General features: G+C 37.9%; 1 protein-coding gene across 2 annotated transcripts in view; it reads left to right on the forward strand.

Annotated features, from left to right (window-relative positions):
* hlcs (holocarboxylase synthetase (biotin-(proprionyl-CoA-carboxylase (ATP-hydrolysing)) ligase)) overlaps positions 1–18,467 on the forward strand; it is a 28,293-nt gene extending 9,826 nt beyond the window's left edge. For both annotated transcript variants that reach the window (XM_053476273.1, XM_053476272.1), the window contains 6 exons: positions 1,238–1,509; positions 14,323–14,390; positions 14,967–15,127; positions 15,950–16,064; positions 17,125–17,338; positions 17,431–18,467. In XM_053476273.1, the coding sequence (XP_053332248.1) occupies positions 1,238–1,509; positions 14,323–14,390; positions 14,967–15,127; positions 15,950–16,064; positions 17,125–17,338; positions 17,431–17,602 (1,002 nt within the window). In that variant the 3' untranslated portion in view covers positions 17,603–18,467. The remainder of the gene's footprint in view (positions 1–1,237; positions 1,510–14,322; positions 14,391–14,966; positions 15,128–15,949; positions 16,065–17,124; positions 17,339–17,430) is intronic.
* The last annotated feature ends 1,225 nt before the right edge of the window (positions 18,468–19,692 follow it).

Here is a 19,692-nt window from a genome sequence, read left to right on the forward strand (position 1 = left end):
AATGACTTTGTCTTTAAGTTAAAAACTTAAAGACAAGTATAAAAGTAAGTAAGTATAAAACTAAACCACACACAGTCAACTTTAGTAGAAACACCCTTGAACCTACTTATCAGCCAATCATGTGGCAGCATCTCAGTGCATAACATTATGCAGATACAGGTCAAAATATGTATCTAATATTCATATTAAACATTAAAATCTGGAACAATTTAAATCTTTGGCCATGGTGTGGTTGTCAATGCAGACAGAATGGTGTAAAAACAAAAAGAAGTGTCAGTTCTTTTGATGGAGTTTCTTCTTTATAAAAGGTCAAGGAGGAATGGGTTTTGAGCAGACTGGGCGTTTACAGCATCTTAAGTAAATATTCTTTACCATAGTAATGAACAAAGAAGCATCTCAGAAAAAACAGGTCTGTCGTTCAAGAGCAGAAATCTCAAGCTATACAGTCTCGCCAAAACTACAGTTTTAAATAATGTTTTTTTTTCCCCCATCTTCAGCTGACCAGTTTTGGTTAGTCTGTCCATTTTCACACAAAGTTCAATTCTATGGTGTTATACTACAGCATGCTTAACAAAATACATTACCGTTTCCCTGTCTACAATACAGAAACCTTTATCACAGTTGATCACGTGCTTACCAAAGGGTTTCAGTGAAGTTCCTTTCTTGACTAAGAAAACATTCTTTTTGAATGAGCCAGTGTTTATCTTATGCATTCTTCAATAATATGAGAGAATCTGTCTTGGGAAAGATCCACTGAAGCAGCTGAAGTGTGTGGCCATACTGATTAATTGAGTTTGATCAGAGTAGCAACAAGCAAATTAGACTGCTCAGAGGGAAACCTTATAATGAATCCAATGTGGTCGCTAATTGGTTATCCATGTGTGTTGATTATTTAATTAAAGAACTCCTGATGATTTGTACAGCAGGTTAGTGTTGATCATTTGAATTCTGAAGCAACAGACAGCAAAATGCACAAAGCAGTTAAATACAATTATACATCAGAGCTGATAGTCCTGTGCTGTAACGTTATTTTATTAATCACTTGGTAATGAAACAATTTCGCACTTTTACAGTCATAATCCACCAGTGTCACAATGGTTTTGAGTGAGCACTTACAGTGGCTTTGCAACTCAACAGCATTTAGTAGGAATGTAAACAGGCCTAACTTTAAATAAATGTAATAACAGAAATTCATGCAATACATTTCTGATGTTAACATTTTTTGTTTTTTGTATAGAAGCTAAAGAATGAATTTGTGCGCTGGCTGAGAGCACATGTGGATGGCAGGGGCACTGTTCGCTCTCAGAAGACCAGACTGAGGGTGATATGGGGTCAAGGGGAGCTGGCCGAATTAGGCAAAGGAGAGCTAGCACTGCATACCGAAGCCCCAGAAGTCCTGTCTGAGCATTTCAACATGGAGACGTACAGGCAGCATCTGCAGAGCCAGCGGCTGGGACACACACTGCTCTACGCTGATGTCACCCCCACCACCATGGACCTGCTAGAGGGGTATGTACATCATCCAGCAAATGATTTTAATCGTGTCAAAGGAAATTGCTGCTGAGTAGCTCCTCCCTGTACCCATGTGGGGTTTCCCCTAGGCTCACTGGTTTCTTCCGACCTCCCAAAACCATGCCAGAGGGTGAATTGGCTACTTTAAATGGGGGCCTTAGTGTAAATGAGTTTGGTGCATAAATGGAGCAATTGCTGTATGCTTGGTGCTTTGCAGTCGACTCACACCCAATGTGCCATGCTTCAGTTGCTGCTGAAGATAAACAAATGAATATACAACAATTTCTATGGTTATGACTTTTTAAAATTTTTTGTCATTGAGCCTTTTTTTTAACTGAATATATTTCCTTCTTGTAGAAACTTATTCTGTACCATTCTGAAACCATATTCTGTAAGAGCAAAGGAACATCAAAATCGTTTATACTTCTCTGGTTAATCAGGAAACTATTTGCACATTCTATAATATTTGGACATCCTACTATATTTTAGTAGTTTTCATTAATACGTATGCATTGAGAAATGTAATAAATGGCATTATTTTACTAAAAGAATTTACAGTATATGCTAAATTGTTTATCACTCTTATTAGGCTCTTGTCCTGTTAGGATCCAAGTGTGAGAAGTTAATAAGTCGCACAAATTAATGTTTCTTTTTTTTTTTTTTTTAAGGTAGTTATTAAGTTATACAGAGAGTTATACATATTAAAAACCAGTAATTAAGTTATACAGTGGAAAACTCAGACTGTCGTCCAACACTGTGGTTAAACTGCTCCAGTCCCAGATTTACTTTTTATGACATGGAAAGTCTTTTTACTTAAAAAAAAAATGTGATACACATTACCTAGTCCATGATACATTCTCATACCTAGAGTTAATATTCCACTTTACGTTTTCATACCTAAACACCTGGTGTTAGAAACCCTCGATGGTGGCATTGCCAATGGTGGCTGCTGTGGTAGCACTGATGAGGCTGATGGGGAAGGCGTCTATCTCCCCACATTTAGAGGTAGGGGGGCGTCAATTGAAGATTTGAGCTGAAACTGATTTAATGCATGAGTGAGCTCACTGCAGTAGGGCCGGCTGCGCCTAATGAAGCTCTTTGTCTGCGGCTCCCCTTAACACGGCAAACTCGCCAGTCAACATGCTGGATCACAGGCGCAGGTGGGAGCCATTAGAGCTGTCATAAAGTTTGAAAAATGGATTCTGGAGCGCAGCTGAAGTGATTGGAAGTGACAGTGTTGTCATTAGGGTTGTAGGCTAACGAAAAAAAAGCAAGGTGGAGGAGGAAAAAAGAAACATGGCTACAGTTTGATTTCCCTCTTGCTTGATTATGAGAGTAATTTCCAGATGTCCTCTGTTACAGTCTGATTAAATAGTATTATTCTTTTATTAACAGTCTTCTCCAGATCACATCCTCTAAGTGCCTTAGCATGCTCCGTATTCTTTTGTGTTTTACAATGTAAAACAGCAAGTCCGTGCAAGGTCATAGGCCAATTACCACCTATATATAAACGTTTTGAGCGTTGACACTATTTCTTCCTTTATTTTCTTTATTTCTTTTGCTTCAGCTTTGTATTTCTGTATTACCAAATTGTAAATTTTGGGCTAATACATCTATTTAGAGTGCACTTTTGTCCAGGACCCCATCTGTTGTAAGGTTGGTTTGCTTAAAAGCGGTTGGAAGATTGTATGTTATACATAGTGCTTCCGGAGCAGCTCCAAAAAGGATCAATAATCAAAATGGAGTGAAGGCTCAAAAAAAGCTGTTTGCCTGATTTGTGTGGCGCAAAAAGGCAAATTTCTGTTTGCTTGTTTTAGAACTTGGAATACTTTGGAATTATCCAAAACTTTTATTATGAAAAGTTTACTTAATTTTCAGGTCACACTTAAAAAAAAAAAAAACAGATAAAATTACTTCCTTATATTTACATGTGCTATCCCTTACATGTTTCATTCATTCCACACAATTCCCCAACATCACCATTACATTATCAGCATAAAGCCGTAATGAGTTGCCATTGTCAGTCATAATCATTTTCGACTTTTCATATTTTGTCACAATGTTGTTTCATTAGTTTTATACAACATATTATAACCTAAACATGAAATATTACAGAAATCCGTTTTACACAGGAGGTGTATCAGTCAAAAGTTTGGATTGCATCTTCCAATTCCATAGTCTTTCCTGATTTTTATTTCTTTCCACATTGTAAAATAAAGCTGAAGGCATCTATATATAAAACATAATATGAAATAATCCCCTTTGAACAGTTAATATTGATATGTATCTGCTACTTAGGCTCTGTAAAGCCTTTATAACGGCTCTAATCTGAGGTACTGTTTTTGGTGATTTTTGAGGCTGGTACCTCCTAGTGAACTTCAAGCTTTGAAAAAAAAAAAATTAATATTGTTCTGGAATGTAAAAGAAAAAATCTAAACTTATGTCCAACTTCTGATACTGATATTTTTTTATGTTCTTTTTTTTTTATTTATCACCATTTTTTTTATAGATCTAAAGCATTATATAAATTTTTATAGGGTTTAATCATGGAGTTTAATACCCCCCTCTCCCTCTTTCACAGAGGATAAAGAGGGCTATAGCTGGCAGAGTAATAAGGCAGTACTGGGTTTTGGTTGTGATCATAGTGCTGGGTGAGCTGTGTACTGTGGGAGAACACTCTCTTATATTGCCTGATCTGAAAAGGAGCGAAGCTTTGTGATTGTGGGGGTACGATGGTACAGGGTGTATTTGTGTGTGCGAGGACAGGACAGAAAAGGAGAGAGGTAGAGGGGGAGCAGTATGTTTGGCCAGAGTATTAGTGCTTTGTTTGACCAGAACAGCCTAATAATAGGTAGAAGGAGAGACAGGCCAGTGTTCTCACAAGGTCACAACTGGGCCAGAATCCCAGTGCCCCCATGGACCATGGGGCAAGGCCATCTCCCAGTTGTGTGCACAACACTGCTGCTGCCTGCTCTTATTAACACCTATGTTAATGCCTTTTTTAAATTTTCAGTCTATCTGATTTAGCTCCAGCTGAGTTTCTGTTATTAACATTAACTATTTCCCATGGCTTGTTTGTCAGGAACATAGTTGATCACTTTAGTCAGGTATTAGCAAGTATGACATTCATATTGTGTATCTGGATGGATGTGTTTTGTAAAATGATATATTTACAATATTGTCTGCTGTCAGTGAATCAAAGTCTTATATAAAACACTGACCTGCACAGCTGCTCATGACAGTTGAGTGTGTGAGATGTGCAGTGGTTAAGCACAATGGAGCAGTCACACATCATGCTCATACAAGTAATTTGCAGACGCTAGACAGTCCTATGCATGATTTAAAGATTATTTTTCTGCTGTTAGATTTTCATGCCCAAAGCTGTACCTTAAGTCCTGCCACCTTGACTCTTTCCCTTGAAGTGAGGAAAATTATTTTGGTTCACCCAAAGCTACAGAGGTCACACAGAAGGTCATTTTAAAGTATACTTTTCCTAAAGTATTATAATTACATGCAAGGACATGATGTTTAATTTCCTCTGAAACTGTTTTATATTCCTGGCTTTTAAACTGTACTTTACGTGAGCTACTCATGCAATATTACCCTATTGGCGGAATTTATTTTAGAAGAAAATGCCTAAGTAGGTCAGTCAAACACCTTCTCTTCATATCCACGAGTAATTAACACGCATATGCCCCAAACACATGCACACAGCAGACTGAGGCACTGCTGTTGCCGCAATCAGTGCTTGTTTTAACAGCGAATCCGAAATCCAAACGGACACTGTGCGGAATTAGACTCCGTTTCCTGTGAAAAACACTAAAGAGTAGGAGGGGGTAGAAAGGAAAGGGTTCACAGTTACTAACGCAGCAGGTTTGTACATAAAGCAAAAGTGGTCCAATTGACCTTGCAGACTCTATGACCAATTATCTTAAATTGTAAGCAGATGCTATGGGTCCTTATTTCATATTCTTATTCCTCTCTCAGTGCCAGATGGTCCAAGAGTTTGCACCGCTGGTGAGCAGTGTAGGGAGTGGAGCAGAGGGTTAGGCTGGGAAAATGCTGGGAGTACACCCTCTCATCATGGCATCACCTAACATTATACAAAACAATTCAACAGCAATTCAAATTGAATATATTATATTATTTAATTATAACGTATATTAGTTGATTGTTGTAGTAATGAATGCCAGTGGACTTGACTTGATTTTTCAATCGATTCAAATGGCTTTGATTAAAAAACATTCATATTTTGCTGTAAAAATTCTGCATGCTAACGGTTTCTGGCGCCAATAGTAAAAGAGAGAGAGAGTGTGCAAGAGATCTTAGGTTATCGGTCAAAAATTCTAATTGATTGGCTCTGAGCTCCTGCTTGAAAACGATAATGCGTGGGACTCTACAGAAAACAGGATTATTCAATTAATCACATTTACAGATTAGAGCCCTTCTATCGATCATCACGCTTATGCCTGCCACTGATCGATACTAATTTGCTTTTGTTTATTGATGAAAACCCACTTTTAAAGATGTGCATTGATACCAGCATGTTTTTTTTTGTTTGTTAGATGTGCAATTTCAGATCATGCCAGATCATGCCAGAAGTTTCAGATAGTAACCCTGAAGTTTTTCAGATAACATTTTACAAATTGCTTTAGTTAGAGAGATTATTAGAATTTAGGACTTTTGATAAATAAATGTATGTTCTGTTTGTCTATACTGACGCATTATCTATACCTCGGTCATAACCACCTTCTGTCCTGTCAGATCAGAGGCTTGCTTTTTGACAACTTTATCTAGGCTTATTAATAAGGAGTGAAAGACTAAAAGCAGTTTTAGCAGTGTAAGAGTAAGGATCTGGTTAGCCAAATCCTGCTTTTGTTTGAGTGTGTGTCCCTCGCTCTGATCTCTCTGATGGTGGCCGTGTGTTCCCTGACCCTCACCCACATCACCCTCTCCTGTCACTGTGTAAGTGACCCTTCGGGTTCTGCAGCCTGTGATCTGGATTCTCCCACACATGATGTGCTCTCGGCAGTGAAAGCTATCCCTCCTCTGAGGAGTTCTCTCTCTTTCAGTCCTTTTGTGTTTCTTTGTCATGAGCGCGTTGTAATCAGGAGTGTTACAATGGCACGACAGAAGAGGCTTCCAGACAGTTCTTCCTTTCAGGAGTCGGATTGCTGCTTATTTGCTGATAACCCTGTACTTCTACACACGTAGATTGCTTTCCAAGTGACATTATCCCCCTTCTTGTTTCCACCTTGCACCTTAGCAAGTGAAAAAACCTTGAATCAGGTCAAATTTATTTACTATTTCTTATTATAAGATGACAATAAACATCTTCCTACAGTTGTTTAATATTTTCCTATTCTGTTGGGTTATTTTATTCTTCATAAAAACTTGTGCTTAAAATTAGTCAAGTGATCTGCCAATTAAACAAGAACATTTTTGCCTAAAATAGTCATATGTTTATAAATATCTTAAAGAATTCATTATGTTCTATTTGGTTCATTTAAACCTAGTAAGATGATAATTTAACTTGCTTATAATTAAATATGGTATTAAGTGATACCATGGATGTGGTGGGTCGTAACTATAAATAATACAGGTGAAGCATGAACACTTGCCAGATTTAATCTTTTTGTTTACTTTCTACGTTGGCCAAAGGTATTGAGACGCAAGTGAAATTTAATGTTCTCAATTGTTCAAAATGATGACAGTCATAACAATATGAATTTATTTTATGCAATGAAATTGCTACACAACAATCAGTATTTGGTATGAAACCCCTTATTCTTCAAAACCTGCTGCATCTGTCTGGGCATAGAGTCAAAAAGACATCTGCAGTACTCGCTCAATTCATGCCTGCTTGATTGCTTCCTGGGGATCATGTACAGAAGTTTTTTTTTACTGCTACTAAATTCTTTAACATTGTGCAACAGTTTTGATTTGATTTGATTCAATTTTATTGTCATTGCACATACGTACAAGGCAACGAAATGCAGTTAGCATCTAACCAGAAATGCAAGTTAGCAGTGCAATATAAACATAAACATATATACAGATCTATAAGACTCTATATTTCTTTTGGGTTTAGATCTGATGATGACCCAGGCTATTGGTCACCACTGTACTTGTGCCAAGCAAATAAACCCACATTAAAAATCTCAGAAATTGTTGCTGTTCAGGCAGAAATCACTAATTAAAAAAAAGGCCAGCCTAATGTATTTTAAACTTTAATTTCTGGTGAAAACTTACCTTTATGGCTGTTAAAAAGAATGACAGGATGTTTTTGTTGGCAGAATACACTGCAAAAAAAATGACATCATAGAAAGTGAAATATTCTTGCATCTTGCCAAACCTATCACTAATTTCTTAAAAGAAGTTTTACACTAAACCAAATAATTTAGCTTATTTCTAATCATATGTTACTCAGTTAATTGGCAGAGAATTTTGCTTCTTTTATAAAATAAATTAATAAAACTTGATAAAGTTATCTGCCAAAAGAGCAAGAAATTTTTGCTTAAAGTTTTAGTAAAGGTTGATTAAATTTAAATATCACAACTTTGGCCATTCCATTAGTTATGGGCCAGGGGTAGCTCAGTGGTTAAGGCATTGGACGACGGTTCGGAAGATCCCAGGTTCAAACTCCACAACCAAACGGTTCCAACCTGTTGGGCCCTTGAGCCGGACCCTTGAGCCAGGCCCTTAACCCTCAACTGCTCAGATGTGTAATGACAAAAAATGTAAGTCGCTCTGGATAAGAGCGTCTGCCAAATGCCTAAATGTAAATGTAGTTATGATTGGTTCATTTCCATAAGATATGCTTTTTTTGATGATTGAATCTTCAACCATTTACAAAAATGTATATGAATTTGAACCAGACTATGCAGATATACTTTATCACTTAGGATATAAAAAAAAAGGGGGTGGAATGATTGTTTCAGTGTTGTCCTGCAGCACCACATTTATGATCACATAGTGGTCACATATATGTACACAGTATAAATTGAAGTGCATAACAGTTGGACTATGTTCTGAGCTACAGGTATGCCATAACAAGGTCGGTGATGGACTCCTATGGTCTACTATCTACTTTACTAGTCATTCTCTTCGCCCTGTGTCATGTTCTCTCTGTGTGTTTTTTCCTTCTTAAAGTTTCCTCCACACTTTCTGCAATCTACTGACTAGCAGGCTAAGTGGATCTAGCAGGGTTGAGTTGACTCTCTTGCTAGTCGTTATTGTCTAACAAAATCAGAAAAGCAATCAAACTTAAGTTCTAGGTGTAGATGATCTGGAAGCGGCTGAAGTCTTTGCTTTTTCAAATGAACCTGTTAACAAACCCATAGTTTCTATAACTGTGACACCAAATACACTATCACACAGCACTGGTTTTGTCACACTGCAAGGGTTTCCACTGCCGGCTCACACATCAGACCTCGGTAAGGTTGCCACATGACCAAGGAAATTTGTTCTGTTGCTACTCAATTGTTCAGAAGAAGGTTTCCATCCAATCCTTATTGTGATCGGGCTGAACTGATTTTTATACCAAAGCAGCCACATGTACTTCATGCGGTGAATTATTTGCATAATGCCTATTTGCAGGATTCCATCCCCACAGAATACATATGTTTTCTGTGATTTACCTTCTAAGGCCAAGCAGACTAATTACCCTTTACCTTCCCTCTAGCAACGCTAGCATGGTCCTTTTCAAGTTGTATCCAATTGGCCATCTCAGTTTTGATGGCCAGATGCATTAGGATACTGCTATATTTGTACAAATGGTTCATATGTGCTCACACCAAAAAAACAGACTATTTGTGACAGTTGTGTTAAACTTCGATGTTTACATTATGGTCTTAAGGTGTAAAAGAACTGAAATAAATCGCAATCCATTGAGATGTCACTCATTAATAAGCATAGTAGTTGAAACCATTCAATACACCATGAGGTAACATCTCCTAGTAAGGATTCTTTAAGGGATTTTGACAAGTTGGTTAGCAGCTGGTGGCTATACCTCCAACCAGGTGATGTGTGGCTGTAGGATTAAATAGACTTGATGTCTAGCAGTCTAGGAGTGCTACTACAACACTACTTGTACATGAGTCTTGTATACCCTTAGGTGGAAGGTCTTTTGCAGATGAAGTGCACTTGTTTTGTGCACAAGTTCTGACAATTCATTAAATCCTGAACGTTTATCAGGGACTGTCAGAGATTTACAAGTCCCCATCTACTGTACACTCAGTGTGTTTGCAATTTCATCGCATCATGGATACCATCTCTCTGGCATCATAAACTTATTATCTTTCTTAAAAAGCTGAGGTAATATATGCCACAACTTTCTAAGAGCTTGCCATAGGATCTTTCTTTCTACTGGTGTCTCTTATGACTCCTTACGATCCAGATTCCATTCTGAAATGGAAACTTTTACTGCCGATCACTTTAGCGAGACAAAGTGTGAGAACCACATGCATTAACAGTAAGCTTGGCTTACCTATTGTTGATGGCTAGATGACCCTTGAGTAACCTTGTGGTTAAACCCAAGGTTCTGGTCCAAGGCCTTAGGTCCGAAACTCAGAGTTTGGCTACATAGACTAAAGAGTTGTCATCTGATCCTCACTATATCTGCTAAAAAAGACATGAGATTTCCTTGTCTAAACAGAGACTAGCCAACTACCGGGGAGAGTCATACAGTAGGTGGGCTGGAGGTCTGGATAATCCCTTCCCAGTGTCCTCAAGTGGTTGAGAGTATCATAGCATTGTCATAAACTATTAATAATAATAATGAAGTCTTAATAATAATAATAATAATAATAATAATAATAATAATCACCCTGCCATGTTTGGAAGAATTTTCTTGATAGACCTGTTAGACATGTGTACTCTTTTCCTGACAATGTATATAGTTCACAGAACCACAGCTGCATTTGTGAAAAAGGGGTCGATAATTAAGCCTAATAATTACCCCTTTTTTTATACATTCATACAACATAACATTTTATATGCATTAATGGCTTTGCACAAATCAGAAATGAGTGCAATGCAAACGAAGTCAAACCTTGATCTAGTTAATCAATTTGTTAATTAGTTTATTTATTCATCCATTTATGGACACACTTTTATGGACTTAGGACATGCAGTTTTCCTCTGGTGAGGCAAGTCACTCCTGGACGTTTCTCTTAGGTTTGTGTACCCATCCATCTTTTGTCTCGTGTGAAGAGGCAGTGATGGACTTGCTGCGATGGCAGCATTTGATAGGCTGCAGTTGTAGTAAAACTCACTCATTGTCGATGTCTAATTGCCAATTGTGTGCCTTTTTTTCATCCTGCAGCTCTCCTTTGTGGACGTTATTGGGAATTTTTTTAATGTGTTTTCGGGTTCCTCGGTTGAAGACGACCTCTGGGCTGCTTGCTGGACGTGCTTTCAAAATGAGATTAACTTTGGAGGAATACATTAGACTGTCTATTGCAAAGCTCACAGGCTTTAGCTGTGGCTTATTATAGATTGCCCACTTCAGCCCCTTACACCCCTCATCCTGCCCCATACACACACACCCTTCGGCCTCAAAGCTATTATTGAAGGTGCCTCTTTGAGCCAGTAAGAGTATTCTGTTTAGGATTGAGATGTTTGAGCTGAGCCAAGCCTGATCTCATATTTGTGTAGCAGAAATTAATTTGATGCCACTTTGCATGCTAATCTGTCAAGATTGATTACCACCAGACAAAGACAGAAAAAGATAGAGTAAATGGCAAGAGAGAAAGTCCACTCTCTATGTCTTATTTTGTTTCTCAACTCCCATCTCATTGCATTCCTTCTACAATTTTTATTTTTTATAACTTAAAAGTAGTCTGAAGTATTTTTCCACTTTTTACATTAAGTAGATGTGATTGTCTTTTAGTGATTGTCTCTTAAAGATTGTCTCTTTTATATATATATATATATATATATATATATATATATATATATATATATATATAAAATACAAGAAATATAAGAAATTTTTTTAAAGCCTCATTATTTGTAGATTTTTAATATAAAAAGCTACAAATATCTAGCTATCTAGCTAACTATGCACTTAGATAGACTGTGATATATATGCATACATATACACACACACAAAATATACAGAGCTGTATCATACGCTCCCTTAGGTGTGCTTAATTTAGACTTTGGCACAAGTACTCTGGTGTGGCAGTCTGAGAGGTCGCTCCTGGCTCTCCTCGCACTGTTAGCTGCTGATGTTCTTATTAAAAGTTCATTTTGCTTGGCTGAAGGAGCACAGAGAGCTGTCTGGGCCTCTCGTGCACCCTTGTCGCCTCTTGATTTGTAAAGCAGCGGCGCTTGTCACGATCCAGCGCTCGGGGTTCTCTGGTGGTCCTGCCAAACAGCGCAAGCTCTCAATTATCCATAGCGCTCGGCCCCACCGCCTAACCGGCCTCCACCGCCTCAGGGTCAGGATCCTACCGCCTGCACCACACACCCCACTCTTAGACATGGGAAAAACCTGTTTTTCTCTGTCTGACTGTCTTTCTTTGTCTCTAATTCCATATCTTTTAACCAATAAGCAGGATGGGGATTCGGTTAAATAGCACCATGTTGTTTTTTCACCATCGTCCCTTGGCCCTTTTTCAGTACCTGAAATCGCTTGCAAGGTGTCCTAAGTGCAGCATTCCTCTCGTGTAGTTTAATTGATAGTCAAAGGATTTTTCAGAAATTGGTTCATGTGTCAGAAGCGGCTAAAATTGTTATTATTTCTTCATCTTACAGCCGCCCACGTCCTGTGTTTTTGTTGCTTTTTCCTTGTGCTGGTGGCACACGATCGAGGCTTTTTGGCTGTCGGGCTCTTACAATATGTCTAGTTTAATTAGCTTGAGTTTGAGCGAAGAAATTCCTAAGTCTACAAATTAGCATTTGGTTTCCTGAACCTCCTGCCTTGGTAATTTTTAAATCTGCATTTCTTATAAATACCTATTTGTCTTCAATGATGGCTAAATGTAATAGTACTATGAGGTAAAATTCCAAGAATGCGGTTAAGTGTTCATTTGCTATTCAAATAAGTCTTGCCAACCTGTCAATTTACTGTAAGCAGTTACATTATTTTTCCGCCAAAGCAGAGTGTTTCCTTTGAATGTCTGGCTATTTCACGTATAAGGAAAATGGGATTAAAGGTGCAGAGCTTGTGATAATTTTCAGTCCTACCAAGCCAGCAGTAGTTCCAGTGTTGCCGAAATAATAATACGGAGTAGATCCATCAACTGCTCCTTTTCATCCAGTGGAGATAAAGATATCACTCGCTCTAATGGAGTTGCTCTGCAAGCCTCCTGTTCACAGGGACTGTTTGGTCTGGGAATTTACCGGATTATGGGAGTGCAATTTAAAGTCTCTGTCTCTGTAACACTGTCTCTTTGCATCAGAAAGCCCTGAATTACTGCCCTGTGTCTCAGCCTCCCAGGCTTTGGCCAAGGAAATTGAGGTTCTCACTGGTTAAGCTCTTGTGTAAATTTATTTTCTGTAAATGACAGATCGCACCAAGATTCCCCTCCAGATTCCTGTGTGTGTTGCTTCTATCCACCCTGGAATAAGACAAATTTCCATTTCTTGGACAGAGAATGTGTGGCTATAGCAATAGCTTTTCACAAGACTGATGGCAAATATGGTTGTAGTTTAAAATAATTTCATTTTTTTATGCTGATCAGATGTGTAAAAGTCATTTGCAACTTTTTAATAAAAAAAAAATTCAACACTATCTCTGATTGTGGCTTTGTAAAATAACAAATATGAGGATGGCTTCATTAGCATTATTGTTTGACTTCACCAGCCCAGAATCTGCATTGGTGAATAGTGTTGTTGCATGCTTAGCATTCTTTTCCAACTGTGGTGAGGTGGATAATGATGCGTAACAACATGACCAATGATTTGAAAAGAGGCTTTAAATGTATTAGATCGAGGTCACCTAGTCTAATGTTGGTGGCTTTATATTTCTGGACTTGTTCTTTATTTTTAATTCCTTGGAAACTTCGTTTTACTCACAAAAGCAGGAAAGGGTTAAATTCCACACATATGCAACAGTTAATGTTTATCCCTGAGAGGGAAATAGTGTCTGCATCTATCTTAACTAAAATGTGCACTTCAAGCTACTGTTTAATAGATATTAACCCAGAACATACCAACATCTCCTCTTTTAGGCAGTATAGATGTGGTACTGTGCTTGTAAATAACATGTTTGTGAATAATTTAAAGCAATCTTCCACAATCCAGGATTTTTATTTTATTTATTTATTTATTTATTTTTATCAGGGTCTGATATGTTTCTTTAGGCTCTTTTTGAACTTGCAGGTTTTCCGTATATTGACCTTGTATCTAATTCACCGTAGCATCTGGCAGAATAATTATCTGCTTGTTCAGCAATTAGAGTGAGATTGACACCTGAGTGTCACCTTGCTGTGTGGCCTGAGGAAGTGTGTGTGTGAGTGACACAGGGTCAAGTGGACGATTGTTTACTTTAGTGGGGGTGTTATTTGATGGGAGCACTGAGCTCGAAACCCTGAGATCGGGGTCAAAGTTCAATTAAAGTCCAGTGGGTTGAGAACGAAACAGCACTAAGCTGTCAGCTCTTCTTTAAGCACATAGAATGAGTAAGTGAGAGAGAGAGAACTGTGAGCATATTTGTCTGTACATATAAGCTTTCTATGAGAAAATTAAGTTAAAATGATTGAAAAGGATGAAATAGAGATATTATAGAGAGAGAATATAGAGATAATGTTAAGGTGTATTATAATATATTGCTAATATATGGTTGGTAATTTTTTCCTATAGATTGATGTTGCAGTTACCAGAGGATCTGGGGTTAATTGCAGTGGCAGCACGCCAGACTAAGGGCAAAGGTCAGTTAATGGTACATTATACTGTTCCTTTTAGGGAATGTTTTTTATTATTAGGCCTATTTAAATTCTGTTGCTTTAAATTTGGTTTTATAATTTTACACCATTTTATTATTCTAAAAGTTTCAGGTAATTTTTTTTATTTCTGTGATTTTTTTTTTAACGATCTTGTTTTAATATTCTCATTATTTTCTAAGAAATGTCAAATTTGAATGAGAATTACCTTTTGTTTTATATAACTATTTCCATTAAATATGTATTAATATTACTTAAATCTTGTTAACCATGATGACTGTCCTTCACTTGTTAGCCTTTAAAAAGTATAGATCGATTTCAGCTGCATTAACCATCTTTTAGTATTTAGCTAACTGCGATTGTACAGAACATCTTGACCCGACGTTTAACCGTCTCGTGTTTGTGAAATTTCTTTTGTGTAATGAGAAAAGGAATCCATAGGATTCCCATAGACATTGCAGTTGTCACTTACTGTGCATTTAACAGACACTACAGCACTATAGCATTACTCTGTGTACTGTATATATGTGTGTGTGTGTAACAAGTTTGTTTACTGTTCTGCAGGGCGAGGGGGGAACACGTGGTTAAGCCCACTGGGTTGCGCCATGTTTACGCTGCACTTGCAAATAGCGGTGAGCTCCCGACTTGGCCAGAGGATCCCCTTTCTACAGCACCTGGCCGCTCTTGCCGTGGTGGAGGCTGTGCGCACACTGCCTGGATATGAGGTACGCGATCACATCACCCAGATATGACACACACATGCACTTTTAAAAATACGGCCCCACAGAAAGGTCTCCCAAGCAGGTGCTGCTGTCTAGATTACTAATCAGAAATGTCAGAGTCAACTGCCGCAGAAGGCTTGAGGCCTTGCACTGGCCCACACACACACACACACACACACAGACTTGTGTTTTTGTTGGTGCTTGATTGGAAACACGCATGAGTATTAGATGTTTGGCATGCCTTGCCTCTGCAGCGTGTGTGAGTGTGTGCCCTGCTGGACCGCTCTTATTATACTGCAGAGCATTGCACACCTATTGTGCAGGAAGTATTATGGGATGTGGTAAGAATAACAAGCAGTACTTGAGTTAACAGTTTACCTATAACAGAAATGAAAATCAAAATATGTCTAGTGTGTGTGTGTGTGTGGAAGTCGGTGATGCTGAGGGTTGCCAGCCTAAAGATATAAATACTAAGTGATAACCATGAAGATGACTTGGCACTGCTTTTGCACTCAAGTCTTTATCAGTAAACAGTTCATACCTTTTTAACATAACAGACTATAAAGGATTTCCTATTTGAATTTTTACAATTGCATTTTTTGATGTTGCACACAGTTATAGAATTATTTACTGTATAATCCAGCGTCATTCAGATGAGGATGGTTCTCCTTTTAAGTCTGCCCCTCATATTGCTACCTCAGGCATTATACTTGCCACAGTCATGGCTGGCTTGGCTTTTTATATTTTTATTAAGATGCTTTGTGACAAATTTAATCAAATAAAAAGAAAATTAATTCATTTAAAGTATGCCATTCCTTTGTTCAGGATATTGACCTGAGGGTGAAGTGGCCCAATGATATTTACTACAGTAACCTAATGAAGCTCGGGGGAGTGCTGGTCACATCCACTGTCATGGGGTCCACTTTTCACCTCCTCATTGGTAAGAACTCCAAATATAAAAGTTATCTTACACAAAACGAACCTTGGATTGCAAACAGAATTCGTTGCGGAATGAGAAATAATAGAAACAATATAAATCATAAAAATAATTATATGTCATATTATACAGTATATTATTTAAAATGTATATATATATATATATATATATATATATATATATATATATATATATATAATTGTGGCTGGTGTGAGGGAGATAAGATGAGAGGAGGAGTTGGGTTATTGTGTTCAGAATCACTGCTGTCTGTTGACTCACTGGAGTCTTCTTTTTTTTGTGTGACTTTTGTAACAAGAAACTAACCAATCACACTTGTTTCTGCCTCCTTTTGAGGATTTTATGGAAATGTGACAGTACATTGTTGTTAAACGGATTCATCTCCAGCACTCCTACAGACCTTTTAACCCTTTTCTTCATGAGCAGTACAGTTAATAGTAGTAGTCACAATACACAACACAAAAATATAAGTGACTATATGAGTGACCATACGAGTGACGTACACGCACTAAGCCAGAAAAGGAAAGTTGATGACCAACAATCCCGCAGCACGAGAGAGAAGAACCATTGGCTCGGTTGTCATCACGTGGCGCCTGCAGGCAAAGCGTACACGTACTGCTTGTATTTCAAGACTTGGCTCATTTAAGTGAAAATTTATTAAAAATTTTTGCTCCTCTTGCAAAACACTTACAGACTAAATAAAGGTTTTATTGTATTGATATTTCAGCATTTTTTAATTCAGCACTACCCCTTTGCTGGCATTCAATTAGCATTTTTAAGCATATGACAAAATTGTCTCTGTAATTTATCGAATATGACATTTTACACTTTATTAGCAGGTTATCGTTCGGCAGAATCCAATGTTCTAGATTCCAGTTGAAATGTTTTTTGACTACATCTGGTTGTAGTTCAAATCCGCTATTTTTTTTTCTTTTCTTTTCTGTGTATTTGTCCTGATCCTGTGGGTTTAACATAACAAACAGTAATTTGTCTCCTCTTTCCCTCTTCCATGCACTCCTCCTCTCACCCTCTCTCTCTTTGCCAGGTTGTGGGTTTAATGTGAGCAACAGTAACCCCACCATCTGCATTAATGACTTGGTATTTCAGCATAATCGTGAAAGAGGAACCACGCTGAGTCCTCTAAGCCCAGCACAGCTCATTGGCCGCTCTGTCACTCTGCTAGAGCAGCTCATTTCTGAGTTTCAGCTTCATGGCCCTGAAGCAGTTTTGCCTATTTACTACAAAAGATGGATGCATGGGTCAGTATACCATTCCATTTTTACTTCATATAACATTGTTCTATGTCTTATGTCTATAATAAATGTGCCTTAATGGTGGGTGGTGTTTGCAGTGATACAAAGGTGCGGTTGTGGAGTGAGGATGGTCCTGAGGCTGACGTGGTGGGACTGGATGATCACGGTTTTCTGCAGGTGAGCTCTCGAGACCAGGGTCTGGTGTCTGTTCAGCCTGATGGAAACTCCTTCGACATGCTGAGAAACCTGGTCATCACCAAGCACAATTAGACTCTATTTATTTACACCGCGGTTTAATACTGCACCCTTACCATGTAAGCACTTACTGCTGTACGAGCCACATTTTCACTGCAGTGACAGATTTCACCAGTAACAGCATATCAAGAACAAAACTGTAATAAATGTTCATGTTGTTTTGCTGCATGATCTATTAAAAGTCTGTTTTTAAATAATATAGATGTATAAGGAAAGGTCTGAACAGACCTCAGCCTTTAGTCTAATATAAGGCAATAATTACAACGATTGCTTGGCAAATCTTTAATTCCATACATAATGTAAGATGCATTTAGGAAAGAAATTCACTTAAATAAGATCATGTCTGGTTAAGTTTATCAAGTCTTCTGACTGTATTAACCTGACAACACCTGACTGTATTAACACCTTTTTTAATATACATTTTGCAAGTGTCTGCATGCCACAATACATGGTGTTTAGACTATGCATGCTTGATTTTTTTTCTTCAGAAAATCCCTATTTAATTACGAAACAGAAAAAAAATCTGAAACTATTAGAAGATAAAGATGACACTGATATGAACCTAAATGTCATATCTGTCCCTTTTCCAAACTTTTAATCTGTATATCTGGTTGCAGTGATGTAAATCTTTTGAGTCCTTTATGTTTTTATTTTTAATAGTTACAGTACTTTATTTTAAGTGTTTATATGTGAAACTGCAGCTCTTCTTATATAGAACATTTAATTACTTGTGACTTGTTTGTTTGTGACGATATACAAAAGAAAGCCAGACTACTTAATATTTTGTGATCAGCAGTTTCTATGCAGATATGAATTTCCATCTTCAATAAGTTATACCTGTGTTTTATAATAAATATTACTTATCCGAAATAAAAAAAAATTATTGACTGAGTAGCTCTTAAGTGTTAAGTAATCATTACTATTTAAAGAATTTCCGTCAAAATGAAGTACTGCAGCAAATAAGTGCGTGTCTTATGGGTTTCACTCTTTACATCTCAAACGGACTGCGCTGTGTGTTCAGCTCAGGAGGCCTGTATATGTGTGTTATTGAGCAGCTACAGTGTGGCCACTGTGTCCTGCTGCTCCCTCTTCCTCCCTCTTCCTCCTCCTTCTCCTCTTCTTTCAGCCTGAGTGGAAGTGATGAGGTGTGCTAAAGGTTGGTAGGCATGCAGGTGGACTGAGCATGTCTGTTTTTATGTATGCGTGAGGAGTTGGGTTTCCTGCACTCGACTGGGTTCATCCTGGTCTGTTAAAGATCACCTCATCTGTCTTTCACACCTCCTGTGCCTGAACCCTCCGTCACTGTGATGAGGTGAAAGCGTTCCTGTGAGTCCTGCTAAACTGTCCGAGATCCTTCACCTCATTACAGGCCTATTCACTTACTCCCACTTTCTCAAATACATACACACACACACACATGCACACACAGGGCATGCTGTCCAGGGAGAGGGCTCTAGTAACAACACGCTGTATTCCTCCAGTTGCTTCAGTGTTAAAGGAACAGGTTTTTAAATATGTGTAAGTTAAAAAAAGAAAAAAAAAAAAATATATATATATATATATATATATATATATATAAATGTTCATGTTGTTTTGTAAAAACATATATTTATATGTTTTTACATGAAGGCTGTCATTATAGAATGTGTAACAGTTGTAAATGAACAGTGCTCCTCTGAGAGAGCTTCACATGTGCATGTGTGCAAGATAAAGAAGCAAATTTCTCAGTGTAAACAGCGAAGATATCATATTACTCTCACCCAATCCCAGTTTCATCCTTTTCTGTATTTTAAAAGGTCATTAAGCAAATAGCTCCACTCAGATCCATAAATGCCACTTCCTCCATATCCTATTAAACAATTTCAGTGGAGAGGTCCTTGCAGGTCAAGCAGGATCTATCCTTTTTAATATCGGCTGCATGATTTCACATCTCAATCTAATTCCCCCAGAGACAGCTGCCAGGGCCTCTGGCTCACCTTCAAACACGCATTTTTTCTCTAAAAGAGAATGCAGAAAACTTCCATGAACAAATAACGCTGCCTTATACACAACACCGCGTCTGCTCACCCATCGGTTATATGATGTAGGGAAATGGACTGATGAAA

This window comes from Clarias gariepinus, chromosome 17 (genome assembly GCF_024256425.1).
Source record: "Clarias gariepinus isolate MV-2021 ecotype Netherlands chromosome 17, CGAR_prim_01v2, whole genome shotgun sequence".
NCBI lineage: Eukaryota > Metazoa > Chordata > Actinopteri > Siluriformes > Clariidae > Clarias > Clarias gariepinus.